The sequence below is a fragment of the Dasypus novemcinctus genome, chromosome 4 (assembly GCF_030445035.2).
Source record: "Dasypus novemcinctus isolate mDasNov1 chromosome 4, mDasNov1.1.hap2, whole genome shotgun sequence".
NCBI lineage: Eukaryota > Metazoa > Chordata > Mammalia > Cingulata > Dasypodidae > Dasypus > Dasypus novemcinctus.
The window spans coordinates 85,358,864-85,375,608 of record NC_080676.1 but is presented as its reverse complement, the minus strand read 5'-3'; the positions used below and the strand labels follow the sequence as shown (position 1 = coordinate 85,375,608).

The following is a 16,745-nucleotide window of genomic DNA, read 5'->3' as shown; positions in this document are numbered from 1 at the left end:
AGTACATATGTTTTATCCATACTCATACATATATATCTAACATATATTATTGGTCTTTTAATATACACAATTGAGAATTAACTGTTACTTTTGCATGCCATTCTATGTTATATGCAGAAAATCCCAGAATGACTACATTAATAATCTTTAATTTTACCCTGCACAAAGTTATTTTATCTATTTCAAATTTATTTTGTGCATCTGTTAAAGATATCTTCATCTCTATCAATTATTATTTATTAAGTGCTCTCATATAGCTATTAATGTGCTTATATAACTTGCTCTTTTCATAATTGGTTTTGAGAGTAAATAAATAGACTTGAAAAAATGCAAGAGTAAATGGGTGATAGTTGGGGAATCATCACAAGTGTGTATGCAATTATAAATATATATGACTACATAGGAGACTACTTCAGTTAATGGCTATTTCAGGGAAGAATAATGAGCAAAATCATTAATTACGTTTTAGTTCATAGTTATGAAAATTTTGCTTATTTGTAGAAATGCAAATGATAAATCTTATTTCCCACACCAGATGGCCAGACTTAGCAAGTGCTTTCAGATACTGACAGATATAATGAAATCAAGAGTCTGCAAACATAAATTAGCCTTAAGAATAGATGGGCAAATAACACTACAATTCAAAAACTTGCTACATGTTTTTCACGTAACAGACGTGAATGGGATCTTGGTATTTAGTCACATTCTATATGTTTGTGTATGTGTATGAGTGCACCTATGTATGTGTAGTATAGCAGTATACAGTAAACATGTTATTATTTTACTTTACTACAGAAATCTGGATTATAGAAAGGCATGACATACTAACCGAAATTAAAAGCTTTGTTTCATGAATTGGCTCAGAGCTTTTAACGTTTAATTTGAAGGGACGAAACACAGTTGCAGCACAACTGCCACTCTGAGTCAACATACCAGGTCGAAGTTCTCAACCCCAGGCAGAGGATGATAAATGAAGCTCTCTAGCAAGGTGAAAGCTGGACTCACTCTGCTATGACACTACTTATAAAAGGGAATTTGCGTTTAGGATCAAGACTGGTAAAATATCCTGAAATTAAGAGATATGAGAATTTTTGGTATATCTCTATTTTACAAATCTGAAGCAGGATCCTGAGACAATCAATTTGTCTCAGTAAATCTCAAAGAAAGAGCAAGGTGATTTTCCAACACTTGTTTTAAAGACAGCATGGTACTTGAAGACACAATAATTTAAATCTAGCCAACACTTTTCTGTTGCTTCTCTGGAGTACCTCGGGCTCATACTACAGATTTGGGACTAGATTTATTAAAAATGTTCTTATTAATCATGCCCTCAGTTACCCTTGATCCTTGGGCATATCTTTCAGTCACTAAGAATTCAGGGCAAGCATACTTTATTCCTGTACATAGTTCAGTTACACAAGAGGAGAAGAAAGTCCAGAAGAGTCTAAGTTTTTTATTCTTTTTAGAATTGTGAAAGGGCTGGTCAAGTTACTAAAAATAAAACAAAAGCCTGAAATATATATATATTATTAATCAAAGGGAGAAGAAGAATCTTCAGAATCCCATAAATATATCTCCAATATTATCTGGATGTTCAACCCACGGTACCTCAGTGTTTCCGGAAGCCATATTTAAAGGGAAGCCTGATTTGCCTGACTTTGGTGCCACCTGCTGTCTAATTTCATCCAGTACTGTTTTCACTGGGTGAATGCATTTGGGGTTGAAGTCTTAATCTCCATACTGGAGTAGATTAGAAGAGGGGAAATATGTTTGTTTGAGTCATGGGTCTTCACATTAAATCTGGGCTCATCTTCTTTATGCATTATATCCTTTCTTTATAAACTGAGATTTTGGTAAGACTGAGATATTCTCACAGTAATGCTGAAATTGTCACATCTTTCCTACCAAAACAGCATCAGATATTTTGGCTTGTAAGATTTTGAAATTTTAGGCCAATACTTAGAACTCTTTCTTGTGACACTAGGAATTTATCTTGATGTTCACTGAAAATTTTTAAAAATCACATTTCTCCATGCACACTGAAGCGAGGTGTCACATATTCCACTAATACCTGCCAGTTCAGGTTCAAATGTAGTTGATCATCATGGCATTGGAGAGGCAAGAAGGACTGCCCCTAAAGAGCTTGATCCTATGTGTGTACTTCTGGCTGAGTCTCCCTGCTGCCTCAATGAAGACCGAGGTGCTGACCTCTTCTTGGGAGTAAACAACAAAGTGTCCATAATCTTTGTGGCTCTTTGTCATTGGTAAGCCCAAGTCCCACAAGAATATGTTTTTACTATTGAAAATGATCTTAGCAGTCTCATTTCTCTTGAGGTCCACAGAGGAAGGCCTCTTCATATGAGACAATTACTGGTCCAAGTGGGTGGCCACGAAGATTTAGGAGAGTAGAGTCTGGCCACACAGTGTCTCTGTGGCTCTAGTGAGGGGACACTGTTAGAGAATATGACCTGTTGGACTTGTAAAGAGAGTGCCTCAGAATTGATAACTGTTTGCATTTTAAAATCTTTTTCATGGAGGATTTCAACTGGCCTTGCAGTGGAAGGTACCTGGATTATGTGTCACATGGTTGATGGAGGTATGTGGGGAAGCTGGAGGGTACAAAAAGGCAGTTCCTTGGGCGGCCAGCAGCCCAGGATTTTACTGTGTTATATGATGACTTGGGTGAAGGATGAGGCAGGAAGAAATGTCAACTGCTCAAGCACTTTCTTTTAGGAGACCCCACTCTATTTTCTTAGCAATGTAACTATTTGAATAGGACATAGAGTAAGATGAATGTCTCTTCTGAAACGGCCCTGTCATTTGGCAGTCAGCATTCCAAAAGTGTGGTTCCACTAGAGTTAGCCACAGACAGTTAAGATAAGGAAGTTGGGAGGTGGGTAAGAGGCCACTTTTCTCAGTTTCAGAGATTTAAAAATGAATAACCTGCCAAAAGCAATATAGTGGTCATGGATTGGATAGGGGACTTTTGTCAATGAGAAAGTTCACAGTTTGGGAAAAAATAGTGGCAGTTGTGTTATGGAAATTATTATTGCAATTTATTGAAATGAAATAAGTTCAAATGTATAAGAACACAATATATTGCTAGGCAATCTCAATTTTAATTTATAGAAGGTAATCAGAAATGAGAACCATACCTTTTTGCTTGAAGTGCACGGTGGTGCCAATTTCTAAAAAAGAAAAATTTAGCAAAACAAAAACAAATAAAAAATTCTTTATCAATAGAGAATAAACATGAAGGTAGTCTGGTACTCTCCACTGAAAGGAGGAGGAGAGAAAAGGCAGAAAGAACATTCTAATGGGAACATTAGATAGTGATTGAAAGAAGGCAAATGGAAAGAGACTGTTTTGTCAAAACAAGTGTTGTAAAACTGAAGATGGCAAAAAATGATATGCAACTACAAATAATTGATGTTACATGTTATGTGAGTAGACAAGATCAAGAACTCTGAACATGCATCTAAAAATACTTGATCCCAATTTCATGGAGCCATAGACTGATCTGGCCCCAACCTGATCCAAATTTTGTGCTCCTGCTTCACTCTACTCAGGTCAACTGGCCTTCTTGTTCTTCTTTTAGCAAAGTTCATTTCAACTTCAAGACCTTTGCTCTTATTTCCTTTGCTTACATTGTTCTTCTCCCAGATCGTTGTATGGCCCATTCAGTCACTTCCTGCAGATTCTGATAAAATGTCACCAAGTCAAGAAGGACTAACCCAATCACCTTATCAAAAATACTACCCCTTGTTACTCTTTCTCTATTTCTTTATCCTGTTTTACTAATCTTAATAGCACTCATCACTACCTGGTATGTAATGTGCTTATTTATTTGCTTGTTTATGGTTTGCCTCCTCCATTAGCACACTTTCCAAGAAGGCAGCAATGGTGTAAGTCTTGCTGACCTCTATATCTTTGGTGCCCAGATTAGAGCCTGGCATATATTATGTATGCAATAAATATTTGTTGAATGTATAACTAAATCTCAGAGTTTGGAAGAGTTCATATAGGTCAACTATTTGAATCTCCTGTTAAGTATCCTTATCAAGTAGACCACATATTACTAAATCTTTAGAAGCAAATATATAGAAAATTTCCACAAGATACAGGTACCTTCTTTGGATTTCAGGACAAACTGAATGGTTGGTCAAATGTAGGAGCATAAACTATGGCTGTGAGATATAGATTTTCTTCTCTGTGGAGAACAGTGTATAATCTTGTGCTCCTGAGCAATGTATTTTCATTAGAAAAGTAAAGTGACTTGACTCTTCAGCCAGAGAGAGCCTTTTGAATTGTATATCTGGACACCTAACTGTCCTGCTAGAAACCTTGTTTTTCTTTTGGTTTCCAGGATAAAGAACAAATCCTTAGCATGGCTTCATTGTCCTCCAAAGACTGCCCAGCATCCCCACCTCCAGTCTCATCTATGTCTATCGGCTCTGCATTCTAGCTCCCCAGCCTTCCTTTGTACCTCATGGGTGACTGTCACTCAATGATATCTCTATTTGAAATTCCACTCATGCTTCAAAATTCAGTTTTCACTTCCTCAGGGAAGTCTTCCTTGGTCTCCTTGATCAAACTGCTCTCCCCCTCCCCATTTTTTATAAGCTGTGTCATTCTTCATAACACTCATCTCAGTTTTAATTTCAAATACACTTGTCAGTCTGATTTTGTGATTAATGCTTGTCTTCCATACTTGACTGTGAGTTTCATAGAGGCAAGGGCTGCATTTGTTATTGTTTTCTGTTGGAACCCAGTTACTGTGTATCAGACACTCTGAATGCACAACAGGCTAAAACAGAAGATCTAGAATCACTGAAGTAGAAAAACAAATAAATGACAAGCATCTTCCTAACCTAAAACAACAGGGAACCTGAATAGCTGAATTCTTTATTCTCTGATTTAGCACAAAAAGTGCCCTTGGGTAGACCTTCAAAATCAAGTCTGCAAAGTTTCTGTGGTTCAGGGCAATTTATTAATCTCCTCCCTCACAGCTCTTCCATTTGCCCATCCAAAGAAGTCACAAGAAGAATTCATCAACCACCATTCATTTTCTGGCATTCTTACGATGGCTATAAGATGGGCACAATTGTCCTAGTATCTGATGTCTTCAAAATGTCTGGCTACAATTCTGTTTTAGCAAAACTAGTGCCAGCCAGGCTGTTCCTAAGAGGAAGAATAGCAGGCATTAAGGATACTTTCTCTAAACAGGTCAGATGTGGAAAAGGAATCCAGCTTGCGTGTTCTTCTGTATCGTGATTGATGGTGGGCCTCCAGCTACACTTCTGAGGATGCCAAGGACTCAGCAACTGCCCCCTGTCCTGGGAGAGCCTGTCCATGACGCAGATGCTTGCAATGAACAAATGCAACATACCAAAAGTCCATACAGAAGGATAGAGCGAGAACTCTGCTCCTCTCCTAGCAGCAACCAGCAACTTCTGCCACTCTCATCCCAGAAGTGAAGCCAGGTTCTATCAGGGTATAAAACAATGGTCACTACTTGTTGGCTACCTTTTCTATATATCCCGTAATCCAACCCCTAATGTAGAAATTGTGTATTAAACTGGCTGCCACTTGCTTTTGCAATATCTTCTCTGACATCTTTCTTTGGTAAAAACATATTGGGTTAAAAAATTATTGAAAAGGCACTATAGAGAATAGGTTTACCACAGTATTAAGAGACTGAGGACCAGAGAGGCTGATGAGTTACCCAGTGTCACACAGTCAGCTAGAAGCAGAGCTGGGATTAAAATTCAGGGTTCCCAGTTCCCCACTGAGAACCCTCTCCATGATTTTACAAAATCCCTCTGGTATTTTTATAAAGGCAAGACCTCTTTAACTCAAAGGGTATCACTGGGACATTTAAACAATTCAATACTAGTTGGAAAGGGTCTGACTCTGCATTTGTACAAAGTGCAACTTTCCTTCTTTCTTGGATCAGCCTTTTTGACTTATCGTTCCTTAGAATTTGTAAGGTCCCCACAAGGCCATGCCCAAAGGGGCCTAGATCCTCAATGGAGCCATCTTTAGACAAAGAGCACTTGGTGCCTCTGCACCATCCCTGGTCCAAAGGGCTTATGGGAACATCCACTGGAATAGCAATGTTCAGAAGCCTGGTCCAGACAGGAAAGCCAGTGGTTCTGCTCTAGGCTCCTTGCACTTCCTTTGAGTCCCAAACATGTTGAAAGCCAGAAGTCGTCGTAGAGAGAACTTGCTTTAATAGGCGCAAGCAAGAAAAATTCACTTAACCACCCTTTGCTTCAGTTTCTCCATATGTAACATGAATTTAATTAACATGCCCATTTTAAAGGTGTGCTAGGCACTATATAAGTGAATTAACATATAGAACTTGGGATGGGGGCAGACACACAGTAATGGCTCAGTAAGTGCAAGTTATTTTCAATTTTGGGTAATATTCCTTCTAGGGAGTCCTATCAGTGCAATTTGGATGGAAAGAGGAAAAAAATATTAGGTTGATGCAAAAGTAATTGAGGTTTTGCATTGTTGAAATTTGCCATTTGATACTGCCATACATTCTTAAATAAACGTGGATATGTTATACATCATTTTAATGTGCATTTCTTGCTTTATGTTTTTTTGCTGATGACTTATTACTTGATGTTTATTTTATATTCTTTTAGATTCTGTAAATGATGTTAGACAAAAAGCAAATTTGAACAATTTTCTTATTTGAGTTCAAAACGGGTCGTAAAGCAGTAGAGACGACTCGCAGTATCAACGCATTTGGCCAGGAACTGCTAACGAGCTTATAGTGCAGTGGCAGTTCAAGCAGTTTTGCAAAGGAGATGAGAGCTTTGAAGATGAGGAGCATAGTGGCCGGTCATTGGAAGTTGACAACGACCAACTGAGAGCAATCATCGAAGTTGAACCCCGTAAACTATATGAGAGGTTGCTGAAAAATTAAATGTTGACCATTCTCTGGTCATTTGGCATTTGAAGCAAATTGGAAAGGTGAAAACACTCGATAAGTGGGTGCTTCATGAGCTGACTGAAAATCAAGAAAGTTGTCGTTTTGAAGTGTCGTCTTCTCTTATTTTGTGTAACAACAATGAAACATTTCTCTGTCGGACTGTGACATGTGATGAAAGTTGAACGTGGATTTTATATGACAACCAGTGATGACCAGCTCAGTGGTTGGACAGAGAAGCTCCAAAGCACTTCCCAAAGCCAAACTTGCACCAAAAAAAAGTCACGGTCACTGTTTGATGGTCTGCTGCCGGTTTGATCCACTACAGCTTTCTGAATCCTGTTGAAACCATTACATCTGAGAAATATGCTCAGTAAATCAATGAGATGCACTGAAAACCACAGTGACTGCATCCAGCACTGGTGAACAGAAGGGGCCCAGTTCTTCTCCATGACAATGCCCAACTGCACATCGCACAACCAACGCTTCAAAAGTTGAACCAACTGGCCTACACTGTTTTGCCTCATGCACCATAGTCACCTGACCTCGTGCCAACCGACTACCACTTCTTAAGTATCTCAACAACTATTTGCAAGGAAAAAGCTTTCACAACCAGCAGTGCTTTCAAAGAGTTCGTTGAATCCCAAAGCACAGATTTTTATGCTACAGGAATAAACAACCATTTTTCTCATGGGTAAAAATTTGTTGACTATAATGGTTCCTATTTTGATTAATAAAGATGTGTTTGAGCCTGCTTATAATGATTTAAAAGTCACACACAATATATATTAATATATATGTATCTTAGCAAGTGAACCATGGCACTGCAGGCCCAAAGAATAAAATAAAAACTGTTGTCTACTGCAGCAATGCTATTGCCACAACACTGGGAGAGTCTAGTACAAAAATGATAGGAAACCATATCGATCAGGCAGATTTTGGTCAGGAGAAAATCAGCCTTGTGCCTGGGTTAACCAGTCACTGGCATGGTCTGGGTAAGAGTCCACGTGTTATATAAATGGATCTCTTTGGGAACAGAATCTTCCCTATTAATCAACTAAAAGGAACTGATTAAAAGAATGATTTTAAAATATTGCCCCAATATTTCACTCTAAGAGGAAAACATCAGAAAAATTCAGGTGAACAATATACATCTCCTTGAAACTGCTTTAAAAAACAAACTAGATAACCAGCTGAATTTTAGGTCATCCTCCCTACTTGTGCAATCAATCAACTGATTTGTGAACTATTAAAGAGTTTAAGACTCAGGATTCAAATTGTCTTTGAAAATAGAAATAACACTTATTTCGTATTTTTATTGCCTACTCATCCTCTTATGTTGGAATAGAACATTCTCTTTTGAGGAGCAAAATAAATTTTTAGTTTATTTCAGTACACGCTGCCTAGTTCTTTGAAAACTTGTTAGGTGCTGCCATCTTGTGGTAATACTAAGACACATTTCTATATCCTGTATAAAAGAATCAATTTTGTCCACCAGGTGGCAATAGTGGGAAAAATGAAACACTCTTATAGTGTCAGGGTAAAAATAAAATGTCACTATTTTAGAAGGAACCTGTTCCATTATTGCAAACAAAAAAAAATGGTTTTTTTTTTTTCCAACCAGAATATTATTTATGTAGGAATTCCTTGGACACACTCATTAGATTTACTTGGAACCTATGATTTTTATGCCTTTCAAGAAAACTGCTCTCATATCGATCTTGCTTCAGCAAGTACACATAAAAGGTAAGCCATGTAGTGAAGATTCACAGAATAAAATAGAAAGATACATGTACTGAATTTATCTTGGACAGAACATTGGGGGATTCTAGTACAGAAAAGGTTTCAGCCATTCTCTGAAAGCATTTTTGTGATACCTGTACATCTTAGTTCCTCATGAAGCGATACAAGGAGGCAATGGGGAAATAATTTAACACTAGAAAGGACAAGTACTTTGCCAAATTTATTTATATTAATCTTTGACTTCTTTGACACACAGCCTGCAACATTAAAAATAACTGATTCAACCTCTCTCATTGGCATAGACAACATGTCTTCCTTGTTCACTAATACACCCACAACTTAGCATGGGCACAGAGTAAGTGCCCAATTAATTTGCTGAATGAATGCCTGAATGTACAAATGTATGAATGACTGAGCAAATGAGTCAGTCAATACTTCAGGAGGTGCCCTAGTCAAGGGTTCTGGTAGGGGAAGATTATATTCCTTTTTTGAACCCACAATGTCTTAACCCAAAAGCAGGGTTATTTTTGGGAATTCAGTTGTGTGGAGAGCCATATGGGACCAGGAGATTCTTTCTGCAGTCCCTAAATCCTCACAAGTAGCACAGTTTCTGTAGGGCTGAACTTTATTTAAAAATATTCTTGATGACTTGTCAAAATGTAAACCTTAGAAAATAAAAATTCAAACTTCATTTTTTTCCAAGACAAAATATATTCTACCTCTTACCTCTCATCCCTTATTGTGTGGCATGAGTCATTCTGGCTCTGTCTCTGCCTTTTTCTCTCCAGAAACTAAAGTTAATATTGTGATGGCAAGAGACACTTCATTGACAATTTTAGCAGGTGCAGTTTGGGGATTCCCTCGTTGCCTTAGGAAATTGTCACGTTTATGTTTATGGAAGACTCTGGCCCTTTGCTTTCTTTGAATTCTACTTGGGAGCAGAAATGAGGATATTAAAAAAACATAACAAGAAGAATTTATTTTCATAGTTTTGACTCAAATCTTGACAACTTGACTCTAATCTGCTTCTTATTTCCACCCAGATGTATCGTAAGTAGAGTTTGGGGATTTATATTGTTTGGATAGTTATTCTAATTCCAGGGTATTTACTTGAACATAAATGTCTCACTTTTTAACCTGCCACGGCCATTTGAAGTCTACTGTGCATGGTTCAACTCCCTTTAAAAGGCCAGTATCATGACGTACTGCAGGTTTTGAAAACGACATATTAGTTAGAGGACTGAAAATAAAAAAAGTCACTTTCCCCGCCCTGTTCCAGGGTTAGCAAGAGTGTGTTTTCAGGAGAGGGGGAGGGCCCACATTCAATAGAGATTCTATCAATAGAGATTCAGTTGCCTGGAAATAGTGTGAGAGCGGAGAAGTTACAACCATTAAGAAACTTAAGCAAGGGAGCAGGTCTGACACACTGCCTCTTCCTCGCTGGCTGATGCCGAGGACTTGAGGCACAGCACTTGTGACCTTTTCCACAGGAATTTAAGTGTGTTTTTTTTTTTTCGTTCTTTGACATTAATATTTTTACTAAGGTTTTGAAAAATGACATCTTAATTATTATTGTGGTCTAAGAGGAGGCTGTATTTATCAATTCAATTTTCAAAGTCACATTTTTAAACTTATTAATTTCTTTCTCACAGGCTTTAAGGATTAGCGGCGTCTACTTAGAAGTTTTATTTTTTCTTTCTTTTGTCGTAGAAAATGATATGCCTTGTGGTTGCTATTTGGATTGTTAGAACTTCTGACTTTCTCACACATATGGTATTCATGTTGTATAAGTCCTAATGCCTAGTATTTCTAGACTAATGTTCTCTAAGAATCACAGTAATCATTCTGGGTCTGGCTCAATGGAAAAAAGAAGCCAAAATAAGAGAAATAGATCTAGACCTCTATTGCCCAACCTTAAAGTTATCCCCGTTTTTAAGTCCATAGTTGAACTACTGTCCTAACTACCAAAAAGAATATATCAAAGTGGTTGAAAAAACTGAGAAATCATAGTGTGCTGTCAATATTTGAGAAGGGAAGTTGGCCTCCCTAGACTAGATTTGGGTCAAAAGGCAATCCTACTCTATGTTTTCAAATACCTCCGATGGCTTTTCCTCTCTTTTAGTTGACACTGACGAGAAATGAATTTCAGCTTTTTGATGCTATTTAGAGTGAGTCATAGACATGAATGGCTTACCATGATATGAACTTACAGTGATCACTAACTTGTTGGTGAATGAATGAATAAACTAAATCAAAACTGATACATGATATATAATCTCTATTTATGAAATATTAATGAACTATTTGAGCCTTACTCCTTAATTTCATCAACTGATAGACTGACTTCTTATTCTCCTAATGTTCTATACTGAATAGAATGAGAAAAAAATAATTTTTAAATAAAAAGTTATTTTATTTTAAAAAAGACAAATCTAAAAGTGGAAAAGTTTTAATATTTAGAGTGAGATTTAATTTAAAAAAGATTTAATATTTAGAGTGAGAGTCAATTTAGAGTGAGAACATAGGAGCTCCCACATCTGAAATGAGGACTCCTACTGGAAATCCTGAAGGTTATCAGGAGGGAAACCTCTTGTAAGATGAGCCAAGCTTTGACTTAGGACCTAAAAGAGCTGGGAGTGTGCTTGTTGCTGGGTAGAGCTGCTTCTGGGCCTGCTTGGGCTGTGACTTTGAGCAACTCACAGAAACATGCCTGGCCTCAGAGAGAGTGGAAAATAGAGAATGCCTTAGCCCTTTTCATTTGAACATTCTATAGTATCTGGACAGCAAAAACATTCAGGAAAAAACATCTACTTATATCATGTTAATGGCATTATCTCTGGGTGGAGGGATTAGGCATGGTCTTTTCCTTCTTGATAGCTTCATATATTTTCAAATTCTCCATAATAAGAATGTATAACATTTATTATCAGAGTGGACAACTATTTATATAAACAAATCAATGGATTAAAACCTTTAATTCTGGGGAAAACAAAACCACTTATGATTTCGGGGCATTAGATTTACAATATTACAAGCAGACTGATTTTTTCCCCACTTTTTAGTTGACTCATATCATATAGGCAAAATAAAAGAGAAGCTAAGATAGGGCAGGCCTAATTTCTATAGGAATGAAAGGTTAACAGCATGAAATGGCAATGCAGCAAAAAACGTACTTTATGGGTCTATGTGGGCCTTCTGACTCTAGGCTTGTTATGCTGTTAATTGCCCTGCACAGTAGATGCAGGTGCATGATTTGACCATAACTGCTACATGTTCTGCTCAGTGGCAATAGGGATTGCTACAGAAGGTGCAGTCTCTCAACACAAAGAGAGAGCTTCATTAAATCTCTTACACCAAATCAGCTTCCTCAAATCTTATTCAGCCGGAGAGGTTTAATGTTTAATAATCAATGAATTAAAATAATAGAGAATGCCCAATTGGCTAAATTTAATAAAGAGGTGTCTTAAGGCTATTCAACCTGAAATATGTATAAGGTTAGAAAACTCAAGAAGTAAAGTTATTTGAATCGGCTGTCAGTGAGGTACCCAGGGCCAGAGCACGCAGTTTCTTTCTTAAACAAGAACCAAATGTCTCTGCCCTTCTGACCAGAATGCATCCATTGTACTTAAGGGTACAATCCTGGCCCTTTGTAACTTCTTGGAATTAAAGTCAGTCACTTCATTTAATAAAAACCACCTCCCAGCCCCCAAATGTACTTAGTGTTGGTGCAAAGTAAATTATACTTTCCATGTTTAAAAGCATATATTTTATGTACATTTTAAAGCCTTTTGCACCTTAATTTATTTGACTTGCTAAAAAGGATTTAAGGCAAAGGTTTGGATAAATCCCTAGAGATTTTCATCCTTTCTGGTTTTATTCCTCTTTCTATTTCCCAGCCCTGAATTGCAAATTGCAGATCCATTTTAGAATACATTTTAGATTCAAACTCCTAAAGGACCGTTTTTAATCCATGTAACGTATGTTTTCGTTCTGTATGTTTCAAAATAAAAAATATTCAAATACCATGAAATGAGGTGATTGGCCTGTAGAATTTGAATGCAGAGATAACAAGTGAAGATGCAAGATTTCCTGGGGTTTTAAAGCTCCTGGAAATAAGATGATAAGGGATTGAACAATGTCTGTGTGTTCTGAGTTATAGTTGAACCTACCTCTGTAACACTAACCACCACAGTGCAGGACTAAAGAAAGGCAGTTCTGCATTGAACCTTCCCAGTGACTTTATTACAGGAAGTGCCAGGAGACCTCAATAACAAATACAGTTTTTCCATAACTCCTGTTATGTCACTGACTCCAAATATTACAATACTGCCAACTTCCGGTATAACTCCCTGAAAATATTGATACCTCTGACCACCACTTAGGCCTAAATAAAATCTAGCATCAAACCTACTTAATGAGAGGCTGTAAAAGTTTATTTTAGATGTTATTCTAGATAATAGGCTCTCAACGTCTTACAGAAACCTAACCCTGATTAGTGCTCCTATCACACAGTATTAGCATTGGTATATATCTGAACAATTAAGCCAACAAGTGGTCTTCCTTGTCCTAAGTGTATGAGAGAGAGGGAAAAACCTAATCCTTCTCCTTTAACCCCACTGGTTTATCAGGACTTTTTTTTTTAAAACAGTTCAGATGCAAAGTAGAAGTAAAAATCTATTAGAGCAAAAATTGTTTTTCAGATTTTTAGCATTAATTAGAACTAATATTGAATCTATTTTAGTTCAGGTCTCTAGATTCTAGACCTCTGCATGTGCTAGAATGTTCTGCCCCTCTCCTCTCCTCCCCTTTTTGCCTTGTAACCTTCCGCCTGCAAGCCTTCCCTGAACACTCCAAGCTAGCTAAGTTCCCCCTCCTCTGTGCTCCCAAAACACCCCACAGGCATCCTAACATGGATTTAGCAAACTTTACTGTGATTGCCTAATTCATCACCCACTTGTCCATCTGGTCTCTAGGCTCCATTACTGCAGGGTCCATGGCTGGTTTGTTTCCACAGTCATCCTCAAGACTCAGGACTGAGCCTGGCACATAGGAAGTGCTCAGATAGTTTTTCCTTTTTTTTTTTTTTTTTAGTGAATGAATGGTATAATCAAAATATTGTGTCATGCCAAATAAAATTAACATGGGACAAAAATTAGTTTGTACTGCATATCAAAAATGAAGGTTCATGGGAAGCGGATGTGGCTCAACTGATTGGGCTCCCGTCTACCATATGGGAGGCCCTGCATTCGCATCCCAGGGCCTCCTTGTGAAAGCAAGCTGGCCCGCACCCGTGGAGAGCTCATAGCTCATGCCCTGTGGAAGGCTGATGGCCTGCACCCCGCAGAGAGCTGGCACAGCAAGATGACGCAACAAAGGGAGACAAGCAGACACAGAAAAATGTGCAGCGAATGGACACAGAGAGCAGACAGCAAGCAAGTGGAAAGGGGGGGATAAATAAATAAAATAAATCTTTTTTAGAAAAAGGTTCTTTTGGGTGTTCCTAATAACTAGAAATCATAAGAAAAAGAAAACATAAAGTCTAAGATACTCTACAAAGCAAAGGGGAAAGGAAGTGGAGAGTACACCTAAATGCAGACCAAGAAGTCGTGGAATCAATGAGTTACAATGGGAGGGTCTATCTCCCAAGGGAAGACCAACCTCCCAAGGGAAGACTGAGATGGTGCTGTCTTTTCCAGCACTGCAACACCAAGTAGCTGTGAACCATGAACTTACCTAGGTCCTGGAACTCCAGAGAGGAAATTAAATCTCCCAAGTTACTCTCTAGCTTGCGATTCAGCAATGAGAAGCACAGGCTACAGCTTGGTTTTTTTTGTTTTTTTTTTTTTAACTGTTTCTACTCTTGAAACTCCTCCTACTTCCACGTTACACAAACCCCACACATATAATTAAGAAAACATTTTTGAATTGCCAAACAACTCCCTAGCATAGAACATGGCTGGAAATGCTATTGCTGTACGGGGTAAAGAGAGTAGGATGGTCACTGGAGAGACACTCAGCCAAGGCACAGTTATCTCCTTGTTTATTTACTTAAGCCACAGGATGCCACTGTTGTTCCAACAATGTCCTCTTAGGCAGTTAAAAAAATCATTCACCATACTAGGACTGCAAGGTTTGTAGGTGGATGGTGAAGTCAGAATCTTCTATTGTGAATACGGGGCCGATAAAAATACAACTGACTGCTAACTCTGATTTATAGTGAAGATGCTACGTTAGTGGAATTGCCTTGATGTAACACATGTATACATGTGTTACAGGGAGGTGAAAAGCATTTTCTTTTGCAATCAGCACCGTGTTAAACAAAACAGTGTAGTGAACTATGGCATCGCTTGGCCCCAGGGTCCAATTAGGAAGCATGATAAATGAGTTGTAAGGTCTCTCGCCTCACTGATCTGTGGTGGATATAAGCTGGCAATCCTCTGCAGACTCCTCGTGAGTGGTCTGCCTACTCCTATCGTAGATCTGGGTACATATGCACACCTTAACTTGGAATTCCAAATTCATTATGTCATGCTGTGTTCTTACTTGGCAGGAAGGTTTCTTCACAGCAGTGTACAAGGGGAGATGTAATGTGGGACCACTTAAACTGATACTTTCACACACACACAAAGGTGCTTCCTTAATTTAATACCTACAAATGACTTGTGATGATGAAAGCACATCATGATGATAGAATGACTGTATAAGGGAAGTTGTTACTAAGGTTAATTTGTATCTTGCTCTAGAAGTAGACAATACCTCCAGACATATGGGATAACGGCTTTGTGGTGCTTGCATAGCAGGCAAATCAGTATTTAGAAGTGAACACTAATACTATCAAAACTTCTCAGTTTTGTTTGAAAGATGTGAAAAGGAAAGTGTGTAGCAATGCAGGATAGAAATATGGTATTAAATATGAAGAAAAAAAAATCAAGAAATAAAGATACCAGGAAAAAGGATATCAGGCAAAAAAGAAAGGCAATGCCAAGAGGAGAGTATAATTAATCTTATAGTTTTGGGGCATTATGATATGGCATTTGTCAAGGGCTGTGTCTGTACAATGATGATTAAATTCTTGGAAGGGTATGTATTTTTTTTTTTTTTTTTTTTACTCTGAGTAATACCAATTCCTTTAATGAGTCTATCCCATGCAAAGTCTGAATCTGGGGCTAAACTTCTAAAGAACAGACCTCTTTTTCTGGCCACATCAAGCAGTGCTCCTCACAGTAGACTGCCACCCACATGCCAATAGCACAGCGATACAGATGCTAAGGCAAGCAGTGCTGGGAGCGCATCATTAAGCCTAGAGGGACCTACACCAGCATTTTGCATCCAGTTAAGATCCTGGTCTTCTCACCCTCTAAGGCAGCATGCCAACATTTTTCTCTGCAAGTCTCACTGAGCTCTTCTCAGGCAGCTTTATTCCTTTTAATTAAAAAGACAAGGCTGTCAATTACATAAACTTAATTCCCAAATGTAATTGTTACTTTGAAAGATATTTTTTCTCATAAAGCTCAAAGAAGAGAAATATTTCCATCAAATTAAACTTGAGTGGAAGCTTGGCTTTTCAAAATATATATATATATATATTCATCTTCAAATCCCTGCTGACTTTAGAAATCTAAATAGCATAGCAAGGCATGAGAACAGGAAGATCACCAGGAAAGTCTGACTGGCATAGACAGATCCAGATCAGAAAAATAGGAAAAGGTATTAGAAAAAAGCCCAGCACTAAAAATGCCCCTACCTTGAAATTGAAGCTGTAGGATTTTTAAACATTCACCTTGAAGCTAAATGTAAATTCTGAGAGAGGTAACCCTTTCAAGCTGTTATGGGCATTGAAATAATGGGGTGCATAAATTTCAGATTTTTTCTTTCTAGCAATTTTTTAACAGGAAGAAACTGCACCAGTTTAGGAAACAGAAAGCAGAAGGAAGAGTGGAGAGGTAGCAATAAGGAAGACATGGAAATGGGAAGAAAACCTCACCTACAATGCTGGGCATTAATCATAGGATTGGCAGGTGAAATACTGATTTCAGATGAAGTATGGGCACAACGATGC

At 38.0% G+C, this 16,745-nt stretch overlaps 1 protein-coding gene across 6 annotated transcripts in view; it reads right to left on the bottom strand.

The window, feature by feature from the left end:
- LSAMP (limbic system associated membrane protein) overlaps positions 1-16,745 on the bottom strand; it is a 1,652,779-nt gene that overhangs the window by 10,777 nt on the left and 1,625,257 nt on the right. For 2 of the 6 annotated variants that reach the window (XM_058295790.2, XM_004475627.5), the window contains one exon: positions 3,156-3,188. The exons of the other annotated variants lie outside the window; for them this stretch is intronic. In XM_058295790.2, the coding sequence (XP_058151773.1) occupies positions 3,156-3,188 (33 nt within the window). The remainder of the gene's footprint in view (positions 1-3,155; positions 3,189-16,745) is intronic. 6 annotated transcript variants of the gene reach the window in all.